This window comes from Scylla paramamosain, chromosome 4 (genome assembly GCF_035594125.1).
Source record: "Scylla paramamosain isolate STU-SP2022 chromosome 4, ASM3559412v1, whole genome shotgun sequence".
NCBI classification, from domain to species: Eukaryota; Metazoa; Arthropoda; class Malacostraca; order Decapoda; family Portunidae; genus Scylla; species Scylla paramamosain.
Window position 1 is genome coordinate 21,206,672 of NC_087154.1, and position 22,243 is coordinate 21,228,914.

At 39.6% G+C, this 22,243-nt stretch overlaps 1 protein-coding gene across 4 annotated transcripts in view; it reads left to right on the forward strand.

Moving 5' to 3' along the window:
• Positions 1 to 5,250: 5,250 nt before the first annotated feature.
• The window catches only part of LOC135099833 (protein KRI1 homolog), a 44,764-nt gene continuing 27,771 nt past the window's right edge, over positions 5,251 to 22,243 (forward strand). Inside the window, exons 1-3 of one of the 4 annotated variants that reach the window (XM_064002419.1) lie at positions 5,559 to 5,620; positions 6,710 to 6,770; positions 8,051 to 8,260. In XM_064002419.1, coding sequence (XP_063858489.1) covers positions 8,137 to 8,260 — 124 coding nt within the window. In that variant the 5' untranslated portion in view covers positions 5,559 to 5,620; positions 6,710 to 6,770; positions 8,051 to 8,136. Of the gene's footprint in view, positions 5,621 to 5,663; positions 5,818 to 6,709; positions 6,771 to 8,050; positions 8,261 to 22,243 lie in introns of those variants that run through there. The other 3 variants (XM_064002416.1, XM_064002417.1, XM_064002418.1) reach the window with 3 other exon arrangements.

Genomic DNA, 22,243 nt, shown 5'->3' on the forward strand with positions numbered 1-22,243 from the left:
TAATGAAATCAACTTTGTAATATCGATAAAACACCTGAATGTTCGTCACTTTAATTATATGAATTTCCATCAACGAAAAGTATCTTTTTTTTTTTTTTTATGAAGGAAGGACACTGGCCAAGGGCAACAAAAATCTAATAAAAAAAATGCCCACTGAAATGCCAGTCCCAGTCAGCCAGTCAAAGCAGTGGTCAAAAATTGGTGGATAAGTGTCTTGAAATCTCCCTCTTGAAGGAATTCAAGTCATAGGAAGGTGGAAATACAGAAGCAGGCAGGGAGTTCCAGAGTTTTCCAGAGAAAGGGATGAATGATTGAGAATACTGGTTAACTCTTGCGTTACAGCGGTGGACAGAATAGGGGTGAGAGAAAGAAGAAAGTCTTGTGCAGCAAGGCCGCGGAAGGAGGGGAGGCATGCAGTTAGCAAGATCAGAAGATCAGCTAGCATGAAAACAGCGGTAGAAGACAGCTAGATATGCAACATTGCGGCGGTGAGAGAGAGGCTGAAGACAGTCAGTCAGAGGAGAGGAGTTGATGAGACGAAAAGCTTTTGATTCTACTCTGTCTAGAAGAGCAGTATGAGTGGAACCCCCCCAGACATGTGAAGCATACTCCATACATGGACGGATAAGACCCTTGTACAGAGTTAGCAGCTGGGGGGGTGAGAAAAACTGGCGGAGACGTCTCAGAACACCTAACTTCATAGAAGCTGTTTTAGCTAGAGATGAGATGTGAAGTTTCCAGTTCAGATTATAAGTAAAGGACAGACCGAGGATGTTCAGTGTAGAAGAGGGGGACAGTTGAGTGTCATTGAAGAAGAGGGGATAGTTGTCTGGAAGATTGTGTCGAGTTGATAGATGGAGGAATTGAGTTTTTGAGGCACTGAACAATACCAAGTTTGCCCTACCCCAATCAGAAATTTTAGAAAGATCAGAAGTCAGGCGTTCTGTGGCTTCCCTGCGTGATATGTTTACCTCCTGAAGGGTTAGCCGTCTATGAAAAGACGTGGAAAAGTGCAGGGTGGTATCATCAGCGTAAGAGTGGATGGACAAGAAGTTTGGTTTAGAAGATCATTAATGAATAATAAGAAGAGAGTGGGTGACAGGACAGAACCCTGAGGAACACCACTGTTAATAGATTTAGGAGAAGAACAGTGACCGTCTACCACAGCAGCAATACAACGGTCAGAAAGGAAACTTGAGATGAAGTTACAGAGAGAAGGATAGAAACCGTAGGAGGGTAGTTTGGAAATCAAAGCTTTGTGCCAGACTCTATCAAAAGCTTTTGATATGTCCAAGGCAACAGCAAAAGTTTCACCAAAATCTCTAAAAGAGGATGACCAAGACTCAGTAAGGAAAGCCAGAAGATCACCAGTAGAGCAGCCTTGACGGAACCCATACTGGCGATCAGATAGAAGGTTGTGAAGTGATAGATGTTTAAGAATCTTCCTGTTGAGGATAGATTCAAAAACTTTAGATAGGCAGGAAATTAAACCAATAGGACGGTAGTTTGAGGAATTAGAACGGTCACCCTTTTTAGGAACAGGTTGAATGTAGGCAAACTTCCAGCAAGAAGGAAAGGTAAATGTTGACAGACAGAGCTGAAAGAGTTTGACTAGGCAAGGTGCAAGCACGGAGGCACAGTTTCGGAGAACAATAGGAGGGACCCCATCAGGTCCATAAGCCTTCCGAAGGTTTAGGCCAGCGAGGGCATGGAAAACATCATTGCGAAGAATTTTAATACATGGCATGAAGTAGTCAGAGGGCGGAGGAGAGGGAGGAACAAGCCCAGAATCGTCCAAGGTAGAGTTTTTAGCAAAGATTTGAGCAAAGAGTTCAGCTTTAGAAATAGATGTGATAGCAGTGGTGCCATCTGGTTGAAGTAGAGGAGGGAAAGAAGAAGAAGCAAAGTTATTGGAGATATTTTTGGCTAGATGCCAGAAATCACGAGGGGAGTTAGATCTTGAAAGTTTTTGACATTTTCTGTTAATGAAGGAGTTTTTGGCTAGTTGGAGAACAGACTTAGCATGGTTCCGGGCAGAAATATAAAGTGCATGAGATTCTGGTGATGGAAGGCTTAAGTACCTTTTGTGGACCACCTCTCTATCATGTATAGCACGAGAACAAGCTGTGTTAAACCAAGGTTTAGAAGGTTTAGGACGAGAAAAAGAGTGAGGAATGTATGCCTCCATGCCAGACACTATCACCTCTGTTATGCGCTCAGCACACAAAGACGGGTCTCTGACACGGAAGCAGTAGTCATTCCAAGGAAAATCAGCAAAATACCTCCTCAGGTCCCCCCAACTAGCAGAGGCAAAACGCCAGAGGCACCTTCGCTTAGGGGGATCCTGAGGAGGGATTGGAGTGATAGGACAAGATAAAGATATGAGATTGTGATCGGAGGAGCCCAACAGAGAAGAAAGGGTGACAGCATAAGCAGAAGGATTAGAGGTCAGGAAAAGGTCAAGAATGTTGGGCGTATCTCCAAGACGGTCAGGAATACGAGTAGGGTGTTGCACCAATTGCTCTAGGTCATGGAGGATAGCAAAGTTGTAGGCTAGTTCACCAGGATGGTCAGTGAAGGGAGAGGAAAGCCAAAGCTGGTAGTGAACATTGAAGTCTCCAAGAATGGAGATCTCTGCAAAAGGGAAGAGGGTCAGAATGTGCTCCACTTTGGAAGTTAAGTAGTCAAAGAATTTCTTATAGTCAGAGGAGTTAGGAGAGAGGTATACAGCGCAGATAAATTTAGTATGAGAGTGACTCTGTAATCGTAGCCAGATGGTGGAATACTTGGAAGATTCAAGAGCGTGGGCACGAGAGCAGGTTAAGTCATTGCGCACATAAACGCAGCATCCAGCTTTGGATCGAAAAGGAGGATAGAGAAAGTAGGAGGGAACAGAAAAGGGGCTACTGTCAGTTGCCTCAGACACCTGAGTTTCAGTGAGGAAAAGAAGATGAGGTTTAGAAGAGGAAAGGTGGTGTTCTACAGATTGAAAATTAGATCTTAGACCGCGAATGTTGCAGAAGTTAATGAAGAAAAAGTTGAGGGAGGTGTCAAGACGCTTAGGGTCGTCGACAGAAAGGCAGTCTGACCTGGGGACATTTATGGTCCCCTCCCCAGATGGGGACTCCGAGGCTGGTGTAGGAGTCGCCATGATGATTTAAAAAATTTTGAGTGAAGGGTGTGTGTGTTATTAGGTGCTTGTAGTTTTGTGTGGAGGAAGAGAGTTGTCTTTAGAGGGCAGGCTGTGACTGCCCCCTAGTGTTGTGAGACACAAAGGGAAACGTTCAGTGAGGTCACAGCTGGGTTTAATGATAAGTTCACAGCACCCCCTGAACAGTGCTTTAGACCTCACTGGGAGTAATTATCGTTTTGGCAGGTGTCTACTGCCTCCTCCTGAGATTGCCTGTTCAATAGATGTAGGAGTCTTCATCTCTTTTTATAAAGTGTCACGTTATTTTCGCTTTATCTGACTCTCCACACTCATGAATTTGTTACACGCACCACGTGATACTTACTGTGAAACGTTGATACGCAGCCAGGATGACGACCATGGCAAAAGGCAGACTGGCCTTACAATAAGGCTGCGCTTCTTACAGTGGAGAGCGGCGATGATTCCGACCACCCAGCTGATTCAGACTACTCTGAAGCTGTGCCAGTGTCACATTGTGTTAGATTTTAAATTCTTTGATTTAATTAATAATAATAATAATAATAATAATAATAATAATAATAATAATAATAATATTTATTTCAGCTTAATGCCGTACACATATAAGATATAGATATATACTAAAATCTAAAAGATCTATCTAGAAAACAAATATAAATTTGAAATATATATTTTGTTTACATGATGCATTAACCCACAACTATTCCTTAGGCTGTATGTATAGTAATGTGTCCCACTGCTGTCACAGAGGGGACACCCAGCGTGCATCACTGTTGCTGATACGTTGTAACACCAAGTTGTTGGTTCTAAGTATTCTGGTCATGAGACTGAAACAACAGGTCCGTCTCAATTCGTGAAAACCTTTCATCATTAATCCAACGAACATTTCTGATGCGCTACTCCATGGTGGGACGTTGACCAGACGGCGAAGAACATTATTGTAATTCAATCCTAGTCGATTTATCGTGGACACTTTCACATTACTCCACAGGGACATGCCGTAGACGTTATAACAGAAAGCACGGAACAATGTACATTTGACGTCGATAGAATGACTTAAATTTCCTCACAATCATATTACCCCTAGCACATAATTTCCTATTTTTATTAATTACATCTTCATCGTCTGTCAGATTACTTGATATTATATGACTAAGGTATGAAAAGTTGTCAACAAATTCCAACACTGCCACATAGTTTTATTATTGTTTTTTGGTAAACTATAGAATATCCAGATTGAAATAGCATACACTTCGTTTTTTTTAGTATTAAAGATCATCAAATGATCCCGTGCAAATGATTCGCAGATATCCAACATACCACATAGGGCATGACTAGAAGGGGTTACAATGATCAGGTCATCTGCCTAAGACAAGTTATTCATTGGGTTGTTGGCAATGTGACAGCCAAGCTTACTTTCATTTAACCTGATGTTCAACTCATCCATGAACACATTAAAGAGATACGGGCTGAATATCGAACCCTGTCGTATCCCATTCTGCAGGTGAAACTTATGTGACAGTTGATCACCCCAACCAACACAAATAGCCTGATTTACATACCAAACTCTTAAAATATTAACAGTCTTCTTAGGCACACCGCGCTCTAATAATATGGTAAATAATTTATAATAGGATGTTTTATCGAAGGCTGATTTCACATCTAAATAACAGGCATAGATCGGAGATCCTTGCCTATGGTAATAGTTGACTATTTCCTTGAATCTAAATATACACATATCAGTTGAAATTTTATTTCTATATCCAAATTGATTATCTGCAGTGTGAAGTTCATTATGTATTTTGTTGTAAATAATGCTTTCAAAAATTTTCGAAAATGACGTTGATAGTTATCGGGAGGTAATTGTCGCTAATTGCAAAATCCAATAGCTTTCCTTTCAATAACGGCATTATTTTAGCGTCAGTTACAGCCTCTGGTAAATATTCATGGACTAAAAAGCAATTCGACATAAGTGATAAAAATACTAAACTACTAAAAGGATATCTACGACAAAATTCATTGGGCACGTTATCAAGGCCAACCGCTTTGCCATCCTTCATCTTATTAACAATGTTCTTTATTTTCTCGACCGTAACGTGATCAACGTGTACATATTCACAGTGGTTATAACGATTGAAAAATTCCTTACGGTGTGCTTCGTCCCGCAGGGAGTTCAAGATCGAGCCGAACTTCGTCGCCCACATGTTGGCTATGTTTATATCGCCCACCGCTCCGTCTTATTAATCTGAAGTTGAAGTACGCCATTTTCTGTTTGTCGTTCTTTTTTTCTCTCTCTCTCTCTCTCTCTCTCTCTCTACAGAAGTGCCGATGCAAAGCCCTGGCTTGGGAGGAATCCTGAGCCTCCTGTACGATCAAGATCAAGCAGCAGCAGCAGCAGCGTGTGGTGTGTTTGGCAGAGAGCACGCCTCCGACAATCAAGACACGTTCCAAGTTAGTCATTCATAAATTAAGCCATCACTGGTATTTTATTCAACTTAGTAGAGACAGCAGCTGTTCTGCCACCACCTGACTAGTTACTCACAGACGACTCTTGGAAGAGGCCGATCAAGCCTGTGACTCCAGCTACGATTTACACATTCAGGATCTTATGATCAAACCTGTGATCGAGGCTCGCTAGTTTTTGCAGGGTAATCATATCTTTGTTCTCCATCTATCCATACTTTAACTTTCTTTCAAACTCGATCTGATTCAGCATTTACCACACTGTCTGGGAGGCTATTCCAGTTATTCACCACTATTACAGAAGGAATACTTTCTGATGCCTAATCTTGCTCTTTGCTTGAATATTTTCTTTCCATGCCCTCGAGTTTCCAGTCCTTCCTGCATCTTAAATAAACCTGCACATACATCACAGTCGTACACTCCTTTGACAATTTTAATGGTTTCCACCATATCTCCTCTTGATCTCCTGTATGCCAATGTTGGTAGATCTAGTTTCTTCAACCTTTCTTCATAGGAGAGATACTTCAGGCCTGGTACCAATTTTGTTGCCTTGCGCTGAACCCATTCAACGATCTCCACATCCTTCTTCTTGTAGGGACACCACACCTGATTGGTATATTCAAGTTGTGGTCGAATCATTGCCACATACAAAGATTTAAATACTTCCTCATCCATGATAACAAATGTCCTTATTAAACCAACCATCATGTTTGCTTTATTTATTTTCTCTGCAAAATGTTCATTGAAATTTAAATCCTAGTTGATCTTTACTCCAAAATCTACCAATCCTCATCAAATTGCATTTCTTGGGATGGAACCTTAATAGCTATTTCTTTGACCATTCATTCATTCTATTGAGACCTTGTAATTTCCTAGTCACTCATTCTTTATCATTCTGAACACTTTGGTATCATCTGCATACAAAAACATTGCACTATTCAGTATTATTTCCGGGAGTTCATTAATATACATAGCAAACAAGAGAGGACCAGGCACTGACCCCTGAGACACTCCACTTATCACTTCCATCCAGTCTGAACTTGTACCATTTACAATCACCTGTTGTTTTCTTCCAAGAAAATACGAAATCCACTCCAAGATATCACCTCCTACATTGAAGCTGGTTAGGGCTTGTGGGGTGAGTCACTGAGAGTTTGAGGGCAGGGTGAGTACAGAGTGAGCTCAGGTAAACACGGGCCTGCAACTGGTGAACAATAACCTGTTGCAAAACAGAAATGCACGAGCAAGTGAGGCATCTTAATATGGAGGCAGAATGACATGCATTGCTTTGGTGATGGAGTCCTACCATTAGTGTCTGAGTGTCATATCCACAAAATTCAGTATTATTATACATATTCATCTGTCTCACAGCAAAAAAAAAAAAAAAACATTGGGATGATATGGAAATAACCTTAGCCTCTTCTCCTGAGATTAATTTTTACATATATGATAGAATGATAGAATTAAAGTTGTAGAATATCAGGCAATATATATCGACTTCCAGAAACTTGTTAAAGCAAAAAAAAAAAAAAAAAAAACTTGGTAAAAGGTTAATGAATTGACACATCTCCACATGACACCCTCCCTTTCTAAGTGCTTCAGAGTCACTGCTGGCTGCTGGAGCTGTGAGGCAGGGCAGAGTTAGCCGTTACAGGAATCAAAATACTTAGTTATTTGAAGTTCTTGGTTAATTATGAGGGAAATAACTAAAACAAAGGCAAGGGTTAGGTTAGTTGTGGTTAGTTGGGGGTTAGGTTAGCAAGAACTTCAAGTAATTAAGTGTTCTTATTCCCATAATGGCTAACTCTGCCTTGCCCCACACAGCTCCAGCAGCCAGCCAGGCAGGCAGCAGTGACTCTCAAGCACTCGAAAGAAGAGTGTGTAGCGCAGGGATGCGTCAGTTCATTAACTTTTTTTTAATAAGTTTCTGGAAGTTGATTGCATGATATTCTACAATGTTAACTCTATCTGATATGTAATTATTAGCCTCTGGAGAAGAGACTAAGGTTATTTCCATATTCCCCAAACATTGTTCTCAGTGAAGTACTTGGGTCAGTGGTGTGTATCATTACCGTCATAAATTGCTCATTCCTGAGATACTAATTTTTATCAAATTTACCATTAAGGTAGGTTGGGTTTAATTGGGTTAGGTTTAGTTAGATAACTATTGGCAAAATAACTTATTTTTGTCAGATAATAAGCTGGCCTATTACTTGACACTGTCTCACCTAGTTTATTCACCTGCCTGTTCTAGTTGCTTATTTTTTATGCTGACATATCTCAAAAAAGAAATTAATAACACTTATTCTCTCTCTCTCTCTCTCTCTCTCTCTCTCTCTCTCTCTCTCTCTCTCTCTCTCTCTCTCTCTCTCTCTCTCTCTCTCTCTCTCTCTCTCTCTCTCTGTGTTATATTTGCAGATAACAATTCCAACTAACAGGAAGACTACATTTTGCTTGTGAATAATAGCTTCAGATGTTCACTTGAGATAATTTTGTATTACAAGATGCTAAAACAGAAGAAAGTCTTATTTGATGACTCTGAGAATGAAGAGGATGGTGAGCTGCACATCAACAAAGCATATGCCAACAAATATCAGGAATGGAGACTTTCTGAGGAACTCCAAAAATGTATGTATCATTCTTTCTGTTGCCTACCTAGATTAATGACTGAGCACTCATGTCAGTGTGTAGTCCCAGGCTGGCTGGCCCTTGTCTTGTAGGTGTGAGTTGCCAGGTGCGCATTTTCCTTGCAGTGTTATCATGTTGGGTAAGGCTCCTCTCTCTCTCTCTCTCTCTCTCTCTCTCTCTCTCTCTCTCTCTCTCTCTCTCTCTCTCTCTCTCTCTCTCTCTCTCTCTCTCTCTCTCTCTCTCTCTCTCTCTCTCTCTCTCTCTCTCTCTCCCAGACAAGATATATAATCACTTTTACATCACTAGATATACATAGTCTTTGTTTGTGTTTCTGTGTTGTCTCTTGTTTAGAGAGAGAGAGAGAGAGAGAGAAACACAAACACAGACTATGCACATCTAGTGAGGTAAAAGTGGTCATATATCTTGTCTGGATAGAGAGAGAGAGAAAGAGAAACACACACACACATTATGCCTGTTGTGTCAATATATGGTCTGTGACCATATCTCTTGTCTAGAGAGAGAGAGAGACTATGCCTGTCTAGTGACGTGAAAGTGATTGTACCTCTTACTTGGAGAGAGAGAGAGAGAGAGAGAGAGAGAGAGAGAGAGAGAGAGAGAGAGAGAGAGAGAGAGAGAGAGAGAGAGAGAGAGAGAGAGAGAGAGAGAGAGAGAGAGAGAGAGAGAGAGAGAGAGGCACACACATATGCACACAATATGCCTGTCATGTTGATGTGTGGTCCATAGAGAGAGAGAGAGAGAGAGAGAGAGAGAGAGAGAGAGAGAGAGAGAGAGAGAGGCACACACATATGCACACAATATGCCTGTCATGTTGATGTGTGGTCCATAGAGAGAGAGAGAGAGAGAGAGAGAGAGAATCCTTGCCCAATGTAGTAACATTGGGCAAGGAAAATGCATAACTGGCAACTCACACCAGTACGCAGCCCAGCAAGGCCAGAACTACACAGCAACACAAGCGCCAATGACTGTTGCTAAGAATTCCCTCATAGGAGTGGTCATGGCAGGAGACTCCACTTGCTCCTGTCCATACACTTCATCCTTACATATTTCAATTCTTTCCATGACCTGTCCTACTCTCATGCATTCTGATATAGTGTTTTCAGTGGGGAGTTTGGTAAGCTAGTGAACGTTGCCAGGCAGCAGCACCAGACATGTCCCCCTTCTCACACATAGGAGCAATATCAAATATGCTTACAGTGTTATCTTATAAACATAAAAATGCAATGAGCTTATATAGTATACTTTTCTACACAATTCCTTCTACGTAATAACACAGGTAAAATTGAATTGTTTTCATGAACAAAAGTATTTAAGTTGATTTTCTAGTGAATTAACATTTAGATTTATTTGGTCATCTTGAGAATTACAAAAAAGTACACCATTGATCAGAAATGTAGTAATGTAGATGACAGTAAAAATGAAGACAACATGTCTGCACCATTTAAAGCTCAAAATTACATAGATCAGCTTCCTAGTATATGGAAACAACAATCTTGTATTGAAAATTGGCAGCTCTAGTGTCCTGGTGAGAGTAATGCTAACCCAAACAAACCTAACCAAAACAAACATATCTAACCAAAAACAAACATCTTAGTTGAAATTAGCAAACATGTAGTAGGACAACCAGTAGATTCCTGCTGCAATGTCCATGCCACTATTCCATGAACCTGTGGCTTCCTGTATTTCTCTCCTATTACACCAGAGCAATCCTGAAAGATGTTTGTTTTGGTGTTTGATTACTTTGCCATGTTGCTCACTTCCTGAAAGAGATGCTAAAATCCCCACAAAAATAACTATATCCATATATCACAACATTAGTGAGTATGTTATGTCATACTACATAGTACAGTCTTATTTTTTATCTTTTCCAGTATCGAAATCAATAAATTTTAGACTTATAATATGTCGTATTTAAAATAATGTTAACAGTATTACTGAATAATCACGAAAAATACTTCCAATTTGACTAACTTCTCTCAAAATTATCCATACAACATATTTAAAAGTCAATGCAGAATTTCGAAAGCATCATATTGATCGATGTTCTTTGCAGCTGTATGCACATGGGATTTACAATAACAGTATTTTAGCTCATGTCACTAGGGGACATGCAATAGCAATGACATCTGGCAGATTAGTTCCAGAAACTACACACAGCCTGCCTCTTACATTCATGGGCAAGACCCTTCTGCAATAATGATGCAATAATGCATCATTAAAGTGTGTGTGCAATTTAAAATACTCATAATTTTGTAACTATATGTGATAGAAAGAATCTGTAAAAAAAAGTATATTCAAGCTGATTTTCAGTAATTCCAACAATCATATAAGTTACTTTAATTGCAAATCTTCTAAAGATTGAAGTTTGGATGAATATAAGTTTTCACATATTCCCATCAAAAAAAGATCCATTGGGGTTAAATCTACTAAACATGGAGGCCAAGAAAATGGTTCACATCTTCCAATCCATCTGTTAAAGAATTTTTCATGTAGAAACTGTCTAACTTGCAGACTAAAGTGACAAGGAGCACCATCTTGTTGAAACACTGTATTCTGAATCAGTCCTAATTCTTCATGCTGAGGAATAAAGAATTTTACAGCATTTCAAAATAGCTATCACCATTAACAATATGTCAGTCAAAAAAGAATGGCCCCATGACTCAATTTCTTTCCAAAGAAACACGTTAACTTTGAGAGAATCTCTTTCACGTTCAATAGACTGTCTAATATTGATTTTCAGTTCCCCAAATATGGCAATTTTGCCTGTTGGCCTTGCCACAAATGTGGAATGTTGCTTCAATGGAGAACATTAAATTACTCAAAAATGCATCGTTACTGCTTTCATTGAACTGAAAGAGAGAGAGTTTGAAATAAAATTTTTTTAAATAAAATCACTGAAGATAAAAAAAATAAATGTCTAGCACTCTAATCCTTTTTATAAATTCTTTCTATCACATTGAGAGTGTGACACAAGTTTCTGCAGATATTGTTAAAGGCAAAAGTACAGGTTGTTCAAAGTAGAAAATGTTCTATACACATGCATTTGTGGCCTTGTTTAGCCATGGTATAAAATTCAAGTGTGGCCAGGTGGTGTTTATGTCGTAGAAACACCACGTCCACATACTCCACATCACTGTAAGTGTGTGGGATTGTTGGTAGTCTTTTCTATCAGAATTATGCAGTACAATCTAAATGTATTCACTGTCACTGTCTTGGTGTGAAACTGCAAGTAACTGGCTAACAACCAGCTGATTTGCTCCTAACCTCCCTCTTTCTGCCTCACCGCCTGGGCACGCATGGTGTCACATAGCCTAATATTTTATTTGTTGTTAATTTACAGACATACTATCGTTATATAGTATTTATTGGTAAATCACCTGTCCATTAATACCACTTGTCTTATTATGGGATACTGCAATACCCCAAAGCTCGTAGAAATGATGACTGAAGGACTCACAATTTTACCATCGGACATCCCACATCAACATGTCCCGCCAAGATGCCATGTTGTTGCCTGGCCACATTTGAATTTTATACCACAGCTAATCAAGGTCTCAAAATGTATATGTGTTTATGTGTTTAGAACATTTTCCACTTTGAATAACCTTTACTTTCTCCTCTAGCAGTATTTGCAGAAACTCATGTTACACCCTGTATAATCACAAAATTACAAGTATTTTAAATTGCACACACACCTTATGGACACCCTGTATATATATATATATATATATATATATATATATATATATATATATATATATATATATATATATTATATATATATATATATATATATATATATATATATATATATATATATATATATATTTATTTATTTATTTATTTATTTATTTATTTATTTTTTATTTATACATACGCATACATACATCCGTACATACTGTTTATGCCATCATCCCTCCAGCAAGGTAGGAGGTGAGGGTGGACTGTGTATGGCACACAGACACGAAACCATACAAAATCTTTCTATAGATTTGACTCACTCCAACCCTCATTATTTCAGTAAGACTTAGGAGAGAATACAACAAATGTTAGCTTTTTGTGTAATTAAATGTATAGAAAACACTTACAACAAATATCCTAACCTAATACATGGAAAAACACAAAACACCATTACCATTTCTCGAGATTCATATAGTCATGCCTTAACCCAGTATCACCAACTGCCAACAGGCTTCACAGTTACAATTTAAGTAAAGCAATTTACCACCAATATACCTAATCCAGTTACTAGTACACAAAATGCTAAATAACTCTAGATAGAAAAATCCCAGCCAGACTTGAGCAAACTTAACAACATACAACACCTTAGAGTAAGTCCCATCTTCGGTGCGGGGAGCACAATCTGCACCACCACCAGTTCCATTCTGCTTCTGCCAGCCAAAACTGTCAGGTGTACCAAGTATACATCAAAGTTTCCAATTCCCATATTAGATACACCAAATTAATTCCACCACGGCAGTTCCCCACTAAACACAATAGCAGTCATTACCCAGAATTAATTGTTACTTTCCTCTAAGGGCAGTTACCTGGTACCTCAAAAACCATAATTATATTTACAATAAGTCTTAAGGTAGTTCCCAGTCACAATACATACATACCCACCATATTTGTCGACACATTAGGTTTTTTTTTTTTTTTTTTTTTTTTTTTTTTTTTAGTAATAATTACCATGTGTCTAATGCGGCCATAGCACAGATGCCTAGGCCTATAGGTGTGGAGTTGAAGCAGTAGTATTCTAAGCAGAAATATTGTTATAATATTGCTAGTAATAAAATTCTCTCTCTCTCTCTCTCTCTCTCTCTCTCTCTCTCTCTCTCTCTCTCTCTCTCTCTCTCTCTCTCTCTCTCTCTCTCTCTCTCTCTCTCTCTCTCTCTCTCTCTCTCTCTCTCTCTCTCTCTCTCTCTCTCTCTCTCTCTCTCTCTCTCTCTCTCTCTCTCTCTCTCTCTCTCTCTCTCTCATGCATGCCCATGCTGCCCAGCTGATCAGATGCATCCACAGCAGCTCCAAGGATTTACCTAGGTTTTGGTTTTACAGGGGGGCCAAGCTTGAGTCCTGTCTCCATAATAAATAGGGAATTGTGTGATGTGTGAGTGCAGGGGAAGTGAAGTGTAAATTGGGAAGTGGCCAAAAGGGTGAAATGGGAGAATAGTGAAAGTTAAACACTGTCAGTGATATCAACAGGGAAGATGGCAGCTGGCATGGCAAATATTTTTGAAGGATTCAAGGAAGAGGACCTCATTGTAGCTTATACAAATAAATGAAGTGGAAAATTTAAGAAGAAAACACGAAAACACAAGAAATACTTAACTTAGCTGTGATAATAAAGACATGGAAAAAAAGAGAGAGATGTGGATGGTGACTGTAAGAAAGATATCCAGTGCTATAATAGAGATGAAGAAGAGGGAGATGGAAAGAGAAAAAGAAAACAAAGAACTGAGAGAAGAGGTGATAAAAATAGTGGACATAAACAAGAAGTCCTGTGAAGAAACCAAGAAATTCAAGGAAGAGAACAAGGAGTTAAAGAAGGCTTTACAAGAGATAGAGATATAGGTTGGGAAAAATATAAGAATTAGTGACAGAGAAAGTCAAAAGTTGGAAAGAAGAGAGAGAACAACAACAGAATTTGGATATGGAGGAAATAATAAGGTAACAGCAACAGGAACACAATAAGGACATGAAAAAACAAGTGATTAAAATAATAAAGGAAAAGGTAATCTTGTGAGAGACATGGTACAGAGAAAGATGTGTGTGGTGGTTTTGGGGTTAAGGAGAAGAACCTACCCATGAAAATAGCTAGAGAGAAGGAAGAGGCAAAAAAAAAGCTAAGGAAATTATAGCAGAAATGGCAGGGGAAAGAGAGGAGATAGTTGAACAAATTGAAGAGGTTTACAGAGTTGGAAAGTATGACAAAAAATGGAACAAGACCAATGAAAATAAAATTCATGTCACAAATAGCAGCAGAACATGTCTCACAAAGAACAGGAAAATTGGCAGGAGTAGAAAGAATGAGGAGAATATGGATAAAAAGAGACATGAACAAAGAAGAGACAAGTTAACTGAAAGAGTTGAGAGTAGAGGCCTAGTCAAAAAACGAGGAGAGAACACAGGAACAAGTGAGGAGATTAATTTAGAAAGTTGTGGACAAAAGTGAGGAAATGGTGGCACAAAGATGCCATGGAAGATCACCAAGCAGAAGCTAAAAAAAAAATGATGTATAGAAATATAGATGATTTAGTGTTGAGCTTTTTTATGTAGGAGGGACACTAAGGGCAACAAAATCCAATGAAAAAAAAAAAAGGCCTACTGAGATGCCAGTTCCCAAATAGGGCCCAAAGCAGTAGTAAAAAATTGAAGAATACATGTTTTGAAACCTCCCTCTTGAAGGAATTCAAGTCATAGGAAGGTGAAAATACAGAAGCAGGCAGGGAGTTCCAGAGTTTACCAGAGAAAGGGATGAATGATTGAGAATACTGGTTAACTCTTGCATTAGAGAGGTGGACAGAGTAGGGGTGAGAAGAAAGTCTTATGCAGCAAGGCCGCAGGAGGAGGGGAGGCATGCAGTTAGCAAGATCAGAAGAGTAGTTAGCATGAAAATAGCAGTATAAGATAGCAAGAGATGCAACATTGTAGCAATGAAAAAGAGGCTGAAGACAGTTAGAGGAGGGAAGTTGATGAGACAAAAAGCTCCTGATTCCACCCTGTCTAGAAGAGCAGTATGAGTGGAACCCTCTCAGACATGTGAAGCATACTCCATACATGAATGGATAGGACCCCCTTTTAGAGTTAGCAGCTGGAAGGGTGAGAAAAACTGGCAGAGACATCTCAGAATGCCTAACTTCATAGAAGCTGTTTTAGCAAGAGATGAGATGTGAAGTTTCCAGTGTAGATTATAAGTAAAGGACAGACCGAGGGTGTTCATTGTAGAAGATGGGGACAGTTGAGTGTTATTGAAGAAGAGGGGATGACACAACCTGGAAGGTTGTGTTGTGTTGATAGATGGAGGAATTGAGTTTTTGAGGTATTGAATAATACTAAATTTGCTCTGCCCCAATCAGAAATTTTAGAGAGATCAAAAGTCAGACATTCTGTGGCTTCCCTGTGTGAACTGTTTATTTCCTGAAATGCTAGACATTTACAAAAAGATGTGGAAAAGTGCAGGGTGGTATCATCAGCATAGGAGTGGACAGGACAAGAAGTTTGGTCTAGAAGATCATTGATGAATAATAGGAAGAGTGGTTGACAGGACAGAACCCTAAGGAACACCACTGTTGATAGATTTAAGAGAAGAACAGTGACCGTCTACCACAGCAGCAATAGAATGATCAGAAAGGGAACTTGAGATGAAGTTACAGAGAGAAGGATAGAAGCTGTAGGAGGGTAGTTTGGAAATCAAAGCTTTGTGCCAGACTCTATCAAAAGTTTTTGATATATCCAAGGCAACAGCAAAAGTTTCACCAAAATCTCTAAAAGAAGATGATCAAGACTCAGTAAGGAAAGCCGGAAGATCACCAGTAGAGTGGCCTTGACATAACCTATATTGGCGATCAGATAGAAGTTGTGAAGTGATAGATGTTTAAGAATCTTCCTGTTGAGGATAGATTCAAAAACTTTAGATAAGCAGGAAATTAAAGCAATAGGATCATAGTTTGAGGGATTAGAATGGTCACCCTTTTTAGGAACAGGCTGAATGTAAGCATGCTTCCAGCAAGAAGGAAAGGTAGATGTTGAAAGACTGAGTTGCAAGGGTTTGACTAGGCAAGGTGCAAGCACAGAGGCGTAGTTTTGAAGAATAGGAGGGACCCTATCATATCCATAAGCCTTCCGAGGGTTTAGGCCAGCAAGGGCATGGAAAACATGATTGCTGTAAAGGAATAGATTAATTAATCTCCTTATGTTGGGATCTTGTTATTTCGTTCTGGGTTTCGGGATTATGAACATTGTAACTTTTCGTGGCTTGGTGTTTCGTTTCGGGTCTCACACCCTGCTTCACCGTCTTGCCTCGACTCCGGGCCAAGTCGATGGTGTGGGCGTGCTGCAGTGCTGGAGCAGAACACTCAGGGATTTGAGAGTGCCTCCTTATCTCCACCTGCTGTGCTCCAAAGGCCTCTTCTGCATCCCCTGTGTTACGCTAGTCATTATTGGACCCTGAGCCATGTCCGTAACGCACCTATCGATGCACATTGTGAGACTCCTAGCTGTCAGACTGGAGTGGCGCAGCCTGTCTACCACTGCTGTTGGCCCGCCTCTACGGTTGGCCATTGACGCTGCCTGTCTACCGTTGCTGTTGGCCCACCTCTGCCATTCACTACTGGTGCTGCCTGTCCTCCATCACCGTCTGATCTACACTGCAGCCGGTATGGTCTCTGCCCTTCTTGCCCCTTCACTGTCATCTCATGTTTTGGTACAAGATTGGCAGTAGCTGAGGAAAGTATGCAGCCACATCCATTGTGCTACTTAAATATATATATATATATATATATATATATATATATATATATATATATATATATATATATATATATATATATATATATATATATATATATATATATATATCCTCCAAAATCTTCCTTGTTTTGGACTCCTATCTAGTGAATTCCTGTGTGGTTATAAAAGTGAATATCTGGTCAAAATAGTGACCCCCACTGAGACGACCACCTTCCTTTCTGCGCCTCATTCCCTCACAATTGCAAAGAATTTTAATAGGTAGCATGAAGTAATCAGAGGGTGGAGGAGAGGGAGAGCCTCCTCTCTATCATGCATAGCATGAGAACAGGCAGTGTTTAAACCGAGATTTGGAAGGTTTAGGTCAAGAAAAAGAGGAATGTATACCTCCATGCCAGACACTATCACCTCTGTTATGTGCTTGGCACACAGAGACATGTCTTTGACATAGAAGCAGTAGTCATTCCAAGGAAAATCAGCAAAACACCTCCTCAGGTCACCCCAACTAGGCAAAATGCCAGAGGCACCTTCACTTAGGGGGATCCTGAGGAGGGATTGGAGTGGTAGGACAAGATACAGATATGAGATTGTGATTGGAGGATCCCAACGGGGAAGAGAGGGTAACAACATAAGCAGAAGGATTAGAAGTTAGGAAAAGGTCAAGAATGTTGGGCATATCTCCAAGACGGTCAGGAATATGAGTAGGGTGTTGCACCAATTGCTTCAGGTCATGGAGGATAGCAAAGTTGAGGGCTAGTTCACCAGAGTGGTCAGTGAAGGGAGAGGATTGCCAAAGCTGGTGGTGAACATTGAAGTCTCCAAGAATGGAGATCCCCACAAAAGGGAAGAGAGTCAGAAGGTGCTCCATTTTGGAAATTAAGTAGTCAAAGAATTTCTTATAGTCAGAGAAGTTATATGAGAAGTATACAGCACAGATAAAATGTAGTTTGAGAGTGACTCTTTATTCATAGCCAGAAAACTCGGAAGCTTCAAGAGCGTGGGCACGAGAGCAGGTTAAGTCGTTGCGCACATACATGCAACATCCAGCTTTGGATTGAAAATGAGGATAGAGAAAGTAGGAGAGAGCAGAAGACAGGCTACTGTCAGTTGCCTCAGACACCTGTGTTTCAGTGAGGAAAAGAAGATGAGGTTTAGTAGAGGAGAGGTGGTGTTCTACAGATTGAAAATTAGATATAAGACTGCAAATGTTGCAGGGAAGTTAATGAAGAAAAAGTTGAGGGGGGATGTCAAGGCACTTAAGGTAGATACCAGAAGAGCAGTCCGATCTGGGGACATTTGTGGTCCCCTATCCAGATGGGAACTCAAGGGCTGGTGTAGGAATTGCCATGATAATTTTGAATTTTGAGTGAAGAGTATGTGTGTGTAATTAGGTGTTTGTAGTTTTGTGTGAAGGAAGAGAGTTGTCTTTAGAGGGCAGGCTGTAATTGCCCCCTTATATTGTGAGACACAAAGGGAAACATTCATTGAGGTCACATCTAGGTTTAATGATAAGTTCACAGCACCCCCAGATCCAGTGCTTTAGACATCACTGGGAGTTGTTTCGCCAGGTGCCTACTGCCCCTTCCTGTCTATGTGACAATAGAAATAGTACTACAGGAGGAAACAGTGTTGCACAGAAATAAACAATTTAGAAATGGGAGACGGAATTATGCTAAGGCAAACTTTGCAGAGTTTAATGAATTTAATGAAAAAAAAATTAACTGGAAAGAGTTATTTGAAGGTAAAGTAGTGCAAAATAAATATGAGATATTTTTGAGCAAGTGCAACAGTTTGCACCAATTTATAAAGTGAAAACTGGGAAGCATGAGTGGTATAATGCCAGGTGTGTAGAAGCAAAAAAGGAAAAATGATAGGGCATGGAAGAAAATTATGAGAAAACAACAGAAATACTAGGGAAGAATACAGAGAGGCAAGGAATGAAAATGGTATAATAAGAGAAGAAGAAAGAAATTTTAAACGTGACAGCAAGAAAATGCAAGAAAGAGCCCAGACTCTTCTACAAATACATAAATGGAAAAATTAAACAGGGATGATATAAACAAGTTAAAAAGAGGAAGAATTTATGAAATTACTGAGGAGATGACTTAACTAATGAATGAGAGTTTTCAATCTGTGTTTACAAAGGAAACTTATTTTGTGGCACCAAAAGTGGAATCACAGAATGAGGAGATTCAAGTAAAGAGACAAGAAATCAAGAAACTGCTGGAAGAGCTGAATGTTAGAAAAGCTATGGGACCAGATCAAGTAAACAGATAAATATTAAAAGAATGTAGAGAACATATGGAGGAACTCATAAGGGGGTATAATGAACAGCTTATTGAAAGAAGGAAAAGTACCAAGGGAACAGAAAAGAGCTACCATAATCCCAATATACAAAATAAAATGGAACCATTAAGTTACAGAGCAGTGTCACTAACAGATATTGTAAGCAAGCTTTGTAAAATAGTAATCAAAGATAGATAGGTGCAATATTTAGAAGATGAAAAGATAATTACAGAAAAGCAACTTGGATTCAGGAAAGAGAGATTCTGTGTCTCACATCTATTGAGCTTTTATTTAAGTAATAGATGGAGTGCAAGAGAAGGATGGATGGGTTGATGTGGTATACCTGGATCTTAAAAAAAAAAAAAAAAAAGAATTGAGAAAGCTCCCCACAAAAGTCTTATGTAGAAGTTAGAGAATGAAGGAGGACTAAAAGGAGCAACATTGCGGTGGATGGATGATTATTTACAAAGGAGGGAAATGAGAACAGTAATCAGAGATACTAATTCAAGTTGGCACAAAGTGACAAGTGGGGTACTGCAAGGATCTGTGTTGGCACCTATTATGTTTCAAATATATGTAAATGATATGACAGGATCTAAATAGTTATATAAACCTTTTTGCTGATGACTCAAAAATAATGAAAATAATAAAGGATGAAAATGACTGCAAGGAGTTACAAAATTATATTGACAAGATACATGCATGGACCCAAAGATGGAAACTAGAATTTAATGCCAGAAAATGCCACATATTGGAAATAGGAAAAACTAAAGAGACCTTTAAGGAATTACAAAATGGTAGGAGAAATAATAACGAAAAGTAATGAAAAAAAAAGATTTGGGAGTAATGATCCAAGACACTATCACTTGAAAGGCACATAAACAGAATATTCAGCTCTTCATACAGCTTGTTAACAAACATTAAGGTGGCATTTAACTATTTAGATAAAGAAATTATGAAGAAAATTATAGCAAGCATCATATGACTTAAACTGGAATATGCAGCAGTAGTTTGGGGTCCACATAGAAAAAAAAGATATACAGAAACTGGAAAGAATACAGAGGACAGTGACAAAGATGGTACCAGAATTGAAAGACTTAAGCAATGAAGAAAGACTTGAAGAGATGGGATTACCAACCCTACAAGAGAGAAGAGAAAGAGGAGACCTGATAACAATGAACAAATTAGTAAGCAATATAGAAAGAATAGACTTGGTACCACATATAGAGGGAGAGAGGCAGACAAGGAGGCATGGGAAGAAAATAAAGAAGAGTAGGTGTTCAAGTGACATCAAGAAATACAGCTTCCCACATCTAACTGTTGACACATGGAATGATTTGAAGGAAGAGGTGGTTGTGGCAAACAGTGTACACATGTTTAATTAGAAACTGGATAAATGTAGTTATGAAGACAGAACAAAGTGAGCTTTGGCTTGTGCCCTGTACAATACAACTAGGTAAATACACACACACACACACACACACACACACACACACACACACACACACACACACACACACACACACACACACACACACAAACATACACACACACACACACACACACACACACACACACACACACACACACACACACACACACACACACACACACACACACACACACTGGGTAGTGTAGTGGTTAGCATGCTTGGCTCACAACCAAGAAGGCCTGGGTTCGAATCCCGGGTGCAGCAAGGCAAATGGGCGAGCCTCTTAACGTGTAGCCCCTGTTCACCTAGCAGCAAGTAGGTATGGGATGTAACCCAAGGGGTTGTGACCTTGCTGTCCCAGTGTGTGGTGTGTAAGTGGTCTCAGTCCTACCCAAAGATTGGTCACTGTAAGGTAATGGCTGGCTGGGTGACCAGCAGACGACCGTAGGTGGGTCACACACACACACACACACACACACACACACACACACACACACACACACACAACACACAACACACAACCACACTTTGGCTCATGCCAACTATTTACAACTAGGTAAATACAGAGAGAGAGAGAGAGAGAGAGAGAGAAATGGAAGGAGGGAGGGTGGGTGGGATGGAAGGAAGGAAGGAGAGAAAGGGGAAGATGGTAGAGAAGCGAATGGGAGGGGAGGAGGGAAGGGAAGGGAAGGAGGAGGAGGACAGGAAAGAGAGAGAGAGAGAGAGAGAGAGAGAGAGAGAGAGAGAGAGAGAGAGAGAGAGAGAGAGAGAGAGAGAGAGAAAAAACAACACACGGTTTTAGATGTGATGGTACTGCACAGCCACAGTACTGCATCACACCAGATGTGAGGACAGAGCACACACTCTTTTAGTGATTTTGGTGAAACTTTCATTGCTGTCTTAGACATATTAAGATCTTTTGATAGAGTCTAGTGCAAAGCTTTGACTTTCAAACTACCCTCCTATGGTTTCTATCTTTCTCTCTGTAACTTCATCTCAAGTTTACTCAAGTTCTATTGCTCCTGTGGTAAACAGTCACTGTTCTTCTCCAAAGTCTATTAACAGTGGTGCTCCTCAATGATCCAAACCAAACTTCTTGTCTTATCCACTCCTATGCTGATGATACCACCCTACACTTTTCACATCTTTTCACAGACATCCAGCCCTCCAGGAAGTAAACAGTTCATGCAGGAAAGCCACAGAATGCCTGACTTCTGTGCTCTCTAAAATTTCTGATTGAGGCAGAGCAAACTTAGTATTGTTCAACGTCTCAAAAACTCAATTCCTCCATCTACAAACTCGACACAACCTTCCAAACAATTATCCCCTCTTCTTTGACACTCAACTGACCCTCTCTTTTACACTGAACATCTTCAGTTTATTCTTTACTTGTAATCTAAATTGGAAGCTTCACATCTCATCTCTAGCTAAAATAGCATCTATTAAGTTAGGCATTCTTTGTCATCACTATCAGTTTTCCTCACCCCCACCCTGTTACTAATTCTGGACAGGGATCTTATATGTCAATGTATGGAGTATGCATCACATGTATGGGGGATGGGTGTTCCACTCATGCTGCTATTTAAGACAGGATGATTTTTTTTTTTTTTTTTTTTTTTTTTTTTTTTTTTTTTTTTTTTTCTTCTTCCAAACTGTCTTCAGTCTCTCTCATTGCACAATATTGCATCTCTTGCTATCTTATACTGGTATTTTTACAATAACTGCTCTTCTGATCTTGCCAACTGCATGCCTCCACTTGTGCAGCTTCTCTGCACAAGACT